This window comes from Papilio polytes, unplaced genomic scaffold (genome assembly GCF_000836215.1).
Source record: "Papilio polytes unplaced genomic scaffold, Ppol_1.0 DF822178.1, whole genome shotgun sequence".
Classification (NCBI taxonomy): domain Eukaryota; kingdom Metazoa; phylum Arthropoda; class Insecta; order Lepidoptera; family Papilionidae; genus Papilio; species Papilio polytes.
The window spans coordinates 4,865,035-4,877,054 of record NW_013527026.1 but is presented as its reverse complement, the minus strand read 5'-3'; the positions used below and the strand labels follow the sequence as shown (position 1 = coordinate 4,877,054).

Sequence of the window (12,020 nt, the reverse complement as noted above, 5' to 3'; positions counted from 1 at the left end):
GTAAAAAATGTAAGGGATAATAAATTGTATATTTTCTGTAAATATAAATAAAGCTGATGAAAACGATGGTACTAGTTTACATTTATTCACACTTACAATTTATAAATTTTCACGCTACTACATTTTGGGAGTAAATGTATTGGGAAAAACCGACATCCGGGAAAGAGACAAAAACTACTATTATAGCAAAGCCATTTTCCATGGTTACTTATTAGTACTAAGCCAATTACAAGCCGTCTTATATTTATGCATTTAAATTTTGACATTTGAAAGATACGAAATGCAGTTTAACAGTGGTAGCCCGCTTTAGCATCTTCGCACAGGACTCGCCCCAGCAATACCACGACCACAGATAGGCGTGAAGTGGAAGCAATTCCGCGTACAGTCTGATGACTGTAGTGCCGGAGGCCTCATTTAAGTCCCTTTCGCTTTCCACCCTTTTCTTAAGAGGAAAGGATGATAAGGAAAAGTGGATTTGACGGTGGAGGAGACGCATAGGAAGGGGAAACATCTTTATGTGCGTCTCCTCCTTTATTGATTAAAGACAGACAGTGCATCCGCTATTACGACTGTCTATGGGCAGAGGTCGCTTCGCTATTTTGGTGGATTCAGGTGTCCGCTTGCTTGTTTGCCACGTCATAATATAAAAAAAATTATATATATCAAAACTTAGTAATGAAATAAGAATAGAAGTATTTGTTTAACAACATAAAGGCATAAAATCTAGCTTTTCTAGCCATAAAATATTCGAATATCCTTACCAATAGCACATCTGGCTTTAGAAGCAGAATCATGAGCCTTCTTCTTCAAGTTGTCGCGTTCGTTCTGAGCTCCTCTTAGAGACGAGAAGTTCTTCTTGTCCAAATCCTCAATAGGAGATTCTACTATCTACAAAATATTTTAAAAATCACTACTAAATAATGACACTTAAACTTAGTAAATAGTTTTAGTAATTACTTAATTTGCTTACGGCAGATATCAGCAATAACAAAACATTTTTAGTTATGAATTATTCGTATTTTAACAAAAAATTTCACACTTACGTTAGTCAATAGGCTATATATTTTTACGTTATTTTAAATTATGGGTTTTCCATTAGCTAATACTTACCGTTACCATAGCAATTTTGGTGCTATTGACTGTTTTGGTTCATTTCCAGTATGACGGAATTTTCTAAAATATACCCTCTGAGTTTAATAGCGTAAAAATAGCTTAAAACGTGACGTAAGTGTAGGGCTTTATTAAAAAAAGAATTATTCAAAAATATACTGTAATTGCTTTGCAACAATCTATACTATTATAATAAAGTGTAAACACACACTTCTTTGTTGCCTAAGATGTCAGCAATTACAAGATATTTTTGAATATATTTTTTTTTTTAATAAAAAGCCCTAAACTTACGTTACGCTTTAGACTATATATTTTGACGACATTAAACTTAGGGCGTAAAAAATTGGAAAAAAACCCGTATTTAGGAAAGGGACCATAAACTACCAGCCAACATTTAAGAAGCAAGGTTATTATGGTAACGGTAATTTAACAAATGTAAACAACAAAAGTTTTCATAATTTCGTGCGGGTAAAGCCGCAGGGGAACAGCTAGTATAGTATGGGTTACTTACAGCATAAAGTGCTTTATTATAGTCGATGCAGTATTTCTTTGCCTGTTTGTAGTTGTCGATTGCTTTCTTAGTGTTCTCGTGCATATCATGTTCCAGTTCCACCATATCCTTAGTGATGACAACTGGAGGCGGCTGCTGAGGCGGACATTGCTCCGTTTGAATCAATGTTACTATAAACAATAATATTATATTTTACAATCTATACTATTATAATAAAGCGTAAACACACACTTCTTTGTTGCCTAAGATGTCAGCAATTACAGCATATTTTTGAATATTACTTTTTTAATAAAAAGCCCTACACTTACGTCACACTTTAGGCTATATATTTTCACGACATTAAACTTAGGGGGTAAATATTTTAGATAAAAACCTAATGTGGGAAAGATACCATAAGCTGCTGCCAACATCAAGAAAGCAAGATTGCTAAGGTTTGTCATGTCATTTTGACATTTGCTATTGATAATTTGACAGATGTAAACAATAAAAAATCATTATTTCATGCGGATGAAGCCGCACGGAATCAGCTAGTAATAAAAATAATTAAAGATTAAAAAAATAAACTTTTATTGTCTATACTAGTGTATATTGTTGAAAGATTTGTATTTTTGCATGTATTGAAATAACTCAAAAACTACTAGGCCTATTTCTAAATTCTTTCACCATTAAAAAGCTGTGTTATAACTTAGTAACATAGGTTATACTTTTTCTTATGCTTTTTTATCTATACTGTTATAAAGAGGAAAAATTAGATTTTTGTATGTATTGAAAAAACTCAAATAAAACGTGGCCGAATTCAAAAATTCTTTAACCATTAGAAAGCTACGCTATCAGTGATATAGGATTTTTTTATTTTTAATTTCATGCGGACGAAGTCGCGGTCCTAAGCTAGTTTACAATATTAGTAAGATATAGTAAAGATTTTTTTCCCATCATTAGCTCTGTTCTGCGATATGTGCAGATTTCAATATTTTCCTTCATCGTAAGAATATTTACTAGCTGTTGCTCGCGACTACGCCCGCGTGAATTTAAATAATAATACAAAATATATCCTATGTTACTCACAGAAAAATTACGTTTCTAATAGTGAAAGAAATTTATAATATCAGCACAACAGTTTTTGTGTGAATTATTATTTTCCTATTTAATATATTACTAGCTTTCGTCTACGACTTTGCCCTCGTGGTATAAAAAAAACTAAAGTAAGTAGCCTATGTGTTCTTCCAGACTATCCTCCACGACTATGCCAAATTTCATCACAATTAATTTAGCCGTTTACGCTACAAACTCTAACAAACATCCATCCATCCATCCATCTCACATTTATAATATTAGTATGAAGTATGATTACTTAATTACTATAGTATATTTACCCTTTGTCTCAAGTTCTGGTCTCACGGGAGGTTTCTCTTGAACGTACAATGGTTCGAATTTCGGAGGGGGCACTGTTAGATAATTTTATTATTTGTTAGTTATAATGAAAATTAATTACATGAAATATAAAAAAGGGTTACAAAACACAAATCACAAAAGATTAAAATTAGCCGATTTAATTTATTTTCTGAACGATGAAATAAAAAAAAAAAGATGAAATAACTTTTTTTTCTATTCCACTACTTATGTCATTGATGTTTTTATTTTATTTTTTGCGTTTCTTGCATCTAATTGTGTTGTAGTTTTGGTAATATTATTTTATTTGTATAATAATGATATTTGAAAAATTTCAATTTTGCTTAATATATATATATCCCTAGAAGGAGGGTTCCAAAATTTCTATGTACATGTGAAATGGATGACCAATGACTATATAAATTTTAATGAAATAATTAATAATTTTTACAAGATTTTCAATCATTCATTAAAAGTAAAATCAAAATATGAAAAGATTAAAATATATTTAATATGAAAACAATACCAGCCTTACAAATAAACGCAGTACAAAGTTATACTTAGGAATAAACTGAATACGCAAAATTTGTACTAATAGTGTACTAATATAACTCACTTTATTCCTAAGTTTCACCGTAAGAACGTCGGGTAAATTATGTATGTATGAAAATCGAAAATCAAATTAGTACAGCGGAATCGAACCCAAGACCTGTAGATTAAAAGTCAAGTGCTACCACAGAGCCAATGGTGAAGGGAAACATTGTGATGCAACCTGCACATATCGGTGAAGAAATTCAATGATATGTGTGAAGTCAACCCGCAGTGGGCCAGTGTGGTTGACTATGGCCTAGTCATCCCTTATTAGGGTAGGCTCCGAGCCCCTCGGTGGGGAAGTATAGGGAGCTGATGATTCCTAAGATTAACTTTATATCATTTTTATTTATAAGGCTGTTAGTATTCATGTATTTGAACAATACAATAGTTACATAGTTAAATATATGTTAGTTACTTACATTCATAATCTTTTTTAGTAAAATGTTCTACCGCATCCTTTTCTAAATCCTGTTCGGATCTTTGTTGGAAATCGAGCGGGGATACACCTTCCTGAAAATAATAACGCAATATTAAATAAAAAAAACTAAATAGTTAGACTTGTTATTAATTAAAATAAGAACTAACTGTTGCAACTTAGCGGGTGTGTAATAAAAATAATAAAAATGTAGCTTATGTTACTCACAGATAAATTATCTTTCTAATGGTGAAAAAAAAAATTAAAACCCGCCTAATAGTTTTTGAGTTATTTCCATACAAAAATACAAATCATTCTTTATAATATTAGTATAATGGAAAATATATGACAAGTGCATAAAAGTTTGCTTTTAACCACATTATGGGCCTGTCCCACCACTTGCTGATAGAGACTCAGATAGCTTAAAAATGTCATTACTATCAGATAAGCGAACAAAATCTGATATTTCCACCACATATTTTACATACTATTCAGCCATATGACGTCCACTGCTGGGCATAGACCTCCCCTAACGATCGCCACGATGATCGGTCCTGTGCCCCCCGCATCCAGGATACTCCCGCAACCTTGACCAGATCATCGGTCCATCTTGCGGGAGGCCTACCCACGCTGCGTCGACCTGTCCGTGGCCGCCATTCCAGGACTTTATATTTTACATGTTGGATTGTTATTAGACAATTTACAATTTGGTAGGACAGGCCCTAATGTTATAATTTTAGTTTTGTCCTTTAATAATACATTTAAAATATCCAAATCATAATAATTACCTTTCCAAACATGAAATTACTAATAGCTGTGGTTACTCTGCTGATTTGGTTTGTGGTTGCCTTCCAATATGTTGTATTCTCCTGATAAACTAGTGCTATAAAGTTATTAGCCCACGGAGCATTTGATTCTAACCAATTCCTAGCATCTGGGCTGCTTCTGTAAAACAAACAAGTAAATTGGTTATTACATATCTATTTTCCACAATTTCTTAAACATAGACAACAAAACTTTAATTTTGAATGTCTATGGGCAATGGTTGCTTTTCTATTTCAGCCAATTCAGGTGTCCACTTCTTCATTTGCCATCTAGTACCATAAAAAAGTTTAAAAAAAGTAAAATTGATTCCAATTTACCATCCTTACTCTATATTCTGCTCTGTTATAAAATAGTACAGAATAGTGCATCAAAACAAGGGGTTACTATTTGTAATAACTCTTCTCTAATGACAAATCCTTTAATTGCCTATGTATTTTTAATTATCTATGGTACCGGTTATTGGGTTTTAAAAATTAAATGTATCCTTACTTAGCATACACAACCGCTGCTCCTGTAAGAATTGTAGCTCCCACAGCGGTCCATAGAACCTTCCGGGATTTTGGTGGTACTTTAGGTGGGGGTGGACAGGCATCTTTATCAAACTGAGCATACGTGCGGCGCGGCGCTCGCATTACAACGAGTGCGGTGCATGATGCATCACCTATTTGCTTTCTCACCTGAAATAAATAAAATAAAGCACGTAAGTAAAAGTAAAGTAAATAGGCCAAATGAATTTTTATTTTTATTCAGCTTTTTTCATCCGACTGTTGTAATTATAGGTTACTTATTACGAAAATGACATTGCTTTGATGTTATGTAAGGGACAACAACAACAAAGTTCATATTTTGATTAACATAGTTATAATAACTGTGGTTTATAAATTGTATTACATATTAGATTAAATAAAGCCCAAAACATTGCAAATACATGGAGTTAAAGTTCGATCAAAACATAAATAGTAGTAACTTCAATCGGGATTATGTTAGTATGGAGAAGGTATTTTTTAGATATATTGTGATCAATATCATTAAGAAAAGCAATAAGAAACTATACATACCAATATTAAATTTGGATTTGCTAAATGAGTCCTGAATTTATACATTTTCGGCACCAAACTTATTCCACTATGGCCTGACAACTAGCTGTCAAAATTGGAAAACCATTATATCAACTGTCAGATGACAAGATTCTGTCCTATCCAATAAAAGAAATTTTAGTTGATCAGTTTACTTTAATGTTATGTTTTGAATGAATAGCTTTAAAATGTAATTGTATTTAATGAATAAATTGTTTATTTTTGGCTACTTTTGTCTCGTATTATATGACTTTTTGATCTTTGCCGTGTTTTGACAGTACAGTACTTTGACATTTGCCATTTTGACTTCGATTCGATTTGTTTTCCCTTCGGAATGGCTATTATGTAAAAAAACCTATTTTCCTCTCTAATAAGCAAAAACCAAGCATATTTTAAGCCATATAATGATACGTTGTGCATTTTCTGGTAAATATGGTAAGAATTATTTAGCTCTTGATTCTAAAATATTTTATAACCTCTAAATTAACATCTTTCAGCTTTTCGAGGACTCCCTCTACGTCTGACTTACCCAAATGCTAGCAAAATAATTCATCAAGATGTAAGGAACTTCTCAGCAATTAATACAAGGAACAACTTTATTTGTACTGTCCCAATAATCAAGGAAAATTTAATCAACAACAAAACAATATTAGATTTATCTTCTAACTTTAATCAAGTTCCAGTACGAACTGTGACTAAATTTAGTATTAACAAAGGTAAAAGGAAAACTGTAAAAGCAGCAGTTAAAAGATTCTTTAGACTCCATTGGGGTGGTTGGATTAGAACGAAAATTGGTAGACATAAGAAATTATGGAAAAAATCACAGCCGCAGAAGAGAAGATTAAGGCAACATGTCTTCTGTAATTCCACACAAAGTACTTTACTTGACAAAATGGTGACTAAGTTTTGGAAGAGACCTAAATATTATGTTGATGACCCCTATGCACCTTACCACACAAGAGAAGAATTTTATCTAACTAGAAAGAAGCCCAGATGTTAATTTTGAGATCTATCTTATATATTTTGTAGTCATGATAAGGTTCATTTCAAATAAATGTTATAATCTACATTTTAATAAATTTGTTTAAATTCATATTACTTTCTGCTTGACCATTTCCATATAGACATGGAATGATTGGGAAGGGAGGTTTTTTTATTTCGTAACCTGATTATGATGCTGAAGAGTTTGATATTAATTTATGAGAGAATTTTTTACAACTTACAACTGTACATTTTTTTTTAAGTAGTCTATGTAGGTGTTACTCCAGATTTAGGTTTGTGCGTCTCATGGAAATTCGGTAAACCGTTTTAAAGATCTGGAGTAACTTCAATCACTCATCTTAACCTACACATTTGTAATTCTAAGTTTGGTGAGATGTAAATAATTTTCATCATAGAATTACTTGATTAAAATTATTCTAATGCTTACTAGGTTTACTACATTTACATAATTTAATATTTATGCACATGATTCTGAACGAAATTAAATATGTCAAGATGAAATGAAAGATATTTTTAATGGTGTTACCATACGCATAAGATTTTCCACAAATATTGATATAACTTGGGACATTTAAAATTAATAACTATTATTTCCCTTATTTTAACTCGAATTACTCTTTTTTGTTTAGTTGCTCGTACTATTTTGTTATAATCATTTACATATGTGGGCTGGAACAACATCGGATTAAACATTAATTTTTAATTTTCGTTTTTTGCGACAAACCTAGACCTACCCAGTATCTGCGTGTAAACACTCAAAGTTTGCAAATTGTAAAATTGCTACACAAAAAAAACATACAGACGAATTGAGTACCTCCTTCTTTTGGGAAGTTGGTCAAAAAAGTAAAAAGAAAGAGCGAAAAGAAAACTCATGTGACAATATTCAATATTCATGGATTTTCTTTTTAGGTTTATTTAATAAATTTTACATATAGATATATGCTAATTTTAAACCCAATCAATAAATGTACGAAAAACTGATAAACTCTTACATCAAATGACATGTATAAATTGTTGCGTAACCTCTGTTGTTTTGTTTTGATACTGCTCGAAAATCGAGTGTGAAAACTTGTTGAACGCTGACGTACCAACATGACTTATATCTTGAAACGTGCGATAACGTCAATAAAAAGTCAGTTTCCTTTAAAGAATTACATCAATAAATCATCAGCATTTGAAGTAAATAGACACTTTTCCGTCGGAACAAGAAAAAACATGAAACTCGTGCAATTTAGTTACAAAGATTGCCCCTGTGACATTCATGTCGGATATTTAATAGGTGATAATCTGGTTGAAGTTAATAAAGCCGATCCAACGTTACCGTATACGCTGCTAGATATTTTAAAAACCGACTCTCTACATAAAGTGCGAAAGTAAGTTGATTTTTCTATAAATATTTTCTTAAACTTTTCAGTCCAAGTTTTAACATTTGAATGTTAATGTTGCTTCTCCTGGACTTAATAGAAGACTTTGTAAACTTATTTCTTGATTTTGAGAAATCATTTTACAGCTCAAGCTGACCCATTTAGAAATAGTTTTACAGAGTAAAACCAATCTCGTACCTTAAATACATTTGATTAACTTATCCTAGCTTTCACCCATGACTCTGTCACTATATAATTTTTTTTTTAAACTATCCTCTACATCTAAGCCAAATTTCATCGAGATCCATTCAGCTTTTTGGCTACAAACTAACAAACTTCCATACATCCATCTAAACTTTGCATGGGTAATCTCGTAACTTGTTATCGATTTACAAAAAATATCTTCCTCCATTTTTCATAACTGGTAAAGGGTAGTGTCTTGAATGTAAATCCATTTTAATTTGACAAATGAGGTATCATTGTTGGTCCTCTTACCCTGAGTGTCATATGGTGTTTATTGGCACAAAATGCCTACTGTGGACATGAGAATTGCATTTAAAAAAAAAAACTTCTCTAGCAATTATTCAGCATCATTTTTTTGTTTCTAAATCTTTTTTGCATGTTTTGGAGTATTTTGATCTATTAGTTTGTCAAATAGTTACAAAGAGAGTGAGAGTAACATTTTTTTCATCTATACTAAGATTATAAAGAGGCAAGATTTTTATTTTTATCTGTTTTGAAAGAACTCAAAAACTACTGGGCGGATTTTAAAAATTCTTTCACCGTTAGAAAGGTAATTTATATTTTTTTTCAATTTCATGTGAATGAAGACGCAAGCAATAGCAAGTCATTGTTAAAATTGTAATAATTTCTTTCTAACATAAAAGGAATGATTTCATTTACCAGTTAAATATGTTTTTATAAAATACATTTTTATAAAAACATATTTAGTTATTTATAGTCTGTAAAATGTAGTTGATATTATCTATTTATCAGTGTACTCTTGTCCTTGAGATTAAGTCATCTGTAAACATTGTTAAATGGTTGTTGAAATGCATTAAAATAATAGGATAGGATTGACTACAATACCGGAATACATTATTTATAGATTATAGACTAGCTGTTCCCGTGTGGCTACATCCGCATGGAATTATGAAAATTTTATTTTATTGTTTACATTTGTCAATGTATCATTAGCAAATGTCAAAATGACATAACATGACAAACCTTGGCAATTTGCTTCCTTGATGTTGGCAGCAACTTATGGTCTCTTTTCCACATTAGGGTTTTTATCTAAAATATTTACCCCCTAAGTTTAATGACGTGAAAATATATAGCCTAAAGTGTGACGTAAGGATAGGGGTTTTTATTAAAGGATTATACGAAAATATGCTGTTATTGCTGACGTCAACAAAGAAGTGTATGTTTATGTTTTATTATAATAGTATAGATATGAGAATCAAGGTTCGCAGCGAGGGGTACCCTCCCTAGAATCGAAAATTGTAAAATATTGTAAATTAACCAGCTATCTCTTGTGATTATGTTTGAATAAAATTAAAAACAAAAGTAAATAGCCAATGTGTTCTTCCAGACTACCCTCTATATCTATGTCAATTTTTATTGAGATCCGTTTTTGCCTACAAGTTCAAACCATCCATCTCAAAATTAGCTTTAATAATATTAGAAGTATTTGAGAGACAATAAATTTTTATCTGATTCTCTTACAATGATTGACTTGATTACAATCTGATTGTATCATAAGGTCAAAGTTTAGATTGACGGTTGGATGGAAGGATGTTAGAGGTTGAAAGGCTTCAACCTCTAACAAACATCCTTCCATCCAACCGTTTAGGCAAACTACTGAACAAATCTCAATCAAATTTGGCACAGATATAGAGCATAGTCTGTTATAACATATAGCCTATTTACTAAGTTTTTATTTAATTGCTCTCTGACAGAGTCGTGAGGGAAAATACTACTAAATATATGAGAAGCACATCCTTTTATTGCAATTTTTTTGTTACTTTTGCATATACGAATATAAAGATGAGAAAGTAAAGGGGTTTAGGTGTATGTAAAAAAAAAAAAACTTATGTATCTTGCACATTTTTTTTATTTTTAACAATATTTTTTTGTTTCAAGGATAGTATGTACGAATCCAGATCCGATACCTTTGAATTCAGTGAACTTAGTAGCGCCCATACATGGTATGGACAAAGTGCTCTGCGTCGGTCTAAACTACAAGGACCATTGCGAGGAACAGAATTTAAAACCACCTGAAGTACCGATTATTTTTAGTAAATTCTCGAGTACTGTTATTGGACCAGGAGCTGCTGTTCGTCTTCGTGAGTCTACTAAGGTAAAATTTTTTTATATTTTTTTTTACTAATATCGGTAAAATTTATTAATTGACGTATTGATGGTCACTAATTCTTAAAGATCGATGTTAAGTAGTTTTATCGACAAAAAAATAGATTTTTTATTTGTCCATCGATTTTGGTGACGTCACCTAAGTAGCGTTTCATTCCATATTTTTCTAACAATGTGGGATGCATTATCTTTACGCTAGATTGAGTTTTTGAGCATTGTTTTGTATCTAAATTAAATATTATTTTGAAATGTTTAATATTGATTGTAAAATATAGTCATGATTTTAGCATGTCTATTTTTTCTAAAATCGCACTACATGCTATTAAAGAGGGTATGGGGGGTGAAAAATTGCTAAAAACATATCATGATTATTCGAAGATCCTTTAGCCAATGTGATAAAATAAACAACAATTAGTAATTTATTAATATACAATTCTATTCATTACAAAAAAACTTAACCATTAAATTTAAATGAATTTCGTGACATAAGGAAGATTTTTTCATCACGGAACGTTTTTTTTCTATTTTAACCTCGACGATCAGCCAAAGTCCACTCCGTTGTTAAAATTTAGCCGCGTTGTATCTGAAATACGAAAAAAAACTTTCAAACGAATTTCACGATTTCCATTTCCGTTTTAAGTTGAAATCAACGCCATCTATTATTAAAAAAAATTAAACATCGCACCGTATTTTTCGTTTTTTTTTTATACAAGCCGTAGACTAAATACGTAATCGCAATGAAAATGTCTCATGAATCACGGAGCGATGTGACCTCAGTGGCAGGCAAATTGGGGTCAATTATTGAAGTAAATTAAGCTGGCAGCTCGTAATGCGCGTAGGTGGACCGCAGATGGAATAATTTACATCATAAACGTACAGGATACTGGCCATATAATGTTAAACTTTAGAAAAAAAATGTCCCTAATGTTATTGTCTCCCTTACCTTATGCTACTCCCGTAAAGTTCTCCAAATAACTCTGTCATTCGTCATCTCAGTCACTCCCTTCTTGATCATGCCACCTTTCACGTAATCCATCTCTTTCTAAGTCTACCTCTACTGGTGCTACTACTAACGTCCTTCTTGTTACATGCGATTCATCCCCCTTTTTTATGTACTCGATATATTGATGATTTCGTCAACATCTAGTTGTAATGCAAAAATAAAAAAATGACGAATGCGTACGTTTTTAATTTAAAATTTGTAATTTCCAATAATTGCGGAAACCTTAATACAAAAATGGACTAAACACGAATTTTATCCTTCAGCTATTCGTTATTTAAATGCAATATAATATAAAGAAATTTGTAAATAAATATTAAGTATTGTACATTTGATGTTCAACGGCAGACTCCGGGGGGGGGGG

At 31.6% G+C, this 12,020-nt stretch overlaps 3 protein-coding genes across 3 annotated transcripts in view; 2 read left to right on the top strand and 1 right to left on the bottom strand.

Moving 5' to 3' along the window:
- The window catches only part of LOC106106757, an 18,847-nt gene extending 12,849 nt beyond the window's left edge, over nucleotides 1-5,998 (bottom strand). The window contains exons 1-7 of the mRNA XM_013287405.1: nucleotides 5,903-5,998; nucleotides 5,334-5,521; nucleotides 4,808-4,964; nucleotides 4,024-4,114; nucleotides 2,995-3,066; nucleotides 1,622-1,791; nucleotides 762-888 (exon numbers count right to left, since the gene is read on the bottom strand). Coding sequence (XP_013142859.1) covers nucleotides 762-888; nucleotides 1,622-1,791; nucleotides 2,995-3,066; nucleotides 4,024-4,114; nucleotides 4,808-4,964; nucleotides 5,334-5,521; nucleotides 5,903-5,947 — 850 coding nt within the window. The 5' untranslated portion in view covers nucleotides 5,948-5,998. The remainder of the gene's footprint in view (nucleotides 1-761; nucleotides 889-1,621; nucleotides 1,792-2,994; nucleotides 3,067-4,023; nucleotides 4,115-4,807; nucleotides 4,965-5,333; nucleotides 5,522-5,902) is intronic.
- Nucleotides 5,999-6,201: 203 nt separating this feature from the next.
- On the top strand, nucleotides 6,202-6,995 carry LOC106106520 (39S ribosomal protein L35, mitochondrial). Its single transcript, XM_013287114.1, has 2 exons — nucleotides 6,202-6,346; nucleotides 6,418-6,995. The coding sequence occupies exons 1-2, from the start codon at nucleotides 6,325-6,327 to the stop codon at nucleotides 6,918-6,920; spliced, it is 525 nt and encodes a 174-aa protein (XP_013142568.1). The 5' UTR covers nucleotides 6,202-6,324; the 3' UTR covers nucleotides 6,921-6,995.
- A 797-nt stretch (nucleotides 6,996-7,792) lies between these two features.
- LOC106106699 (fumarylacetoacetate hydrolase domain-containing protein 2-like) overlaps nucleotides 7,793-12,020 on the top strand; it is a 7,767-nt gene continuing 3,539 nt past the window's right edge. Inside the window, exons 1-2 of the mRNA XM_013287327.1 lie at nucleotides 7,793-8,295; nucleotides 10,429-10,645. Of these exons, the coding sequence (XP_013142781.1) occupies nucleotides 8,015-8,295; nucleotides 10,429-10,645 (498 nt within the window). The 5' untranslated portion in view covers nucleotides 7,793-8,014. The remainder of the gene's footprint in view (nucleotides 8,296-10,428; nucleotides 10,646-12,020) is intronic.

What these genes read in the sequence shown, in the direction of transcription:
- LOC106106520 (XM_013287114.1), top strand. Translation starts at nt 6,325, where the DNA reads ATGATACGTTGTGCATTTTCTG. An exon ending in GATACGTTGTGCATTTTCTG is followed by an intron (nt 6,347 to 6,417) that starts GTAAATATGGTA and finishes AACATCTTTCAG; the next exon opens with CTTTTCGAGGACTCCCTCTA.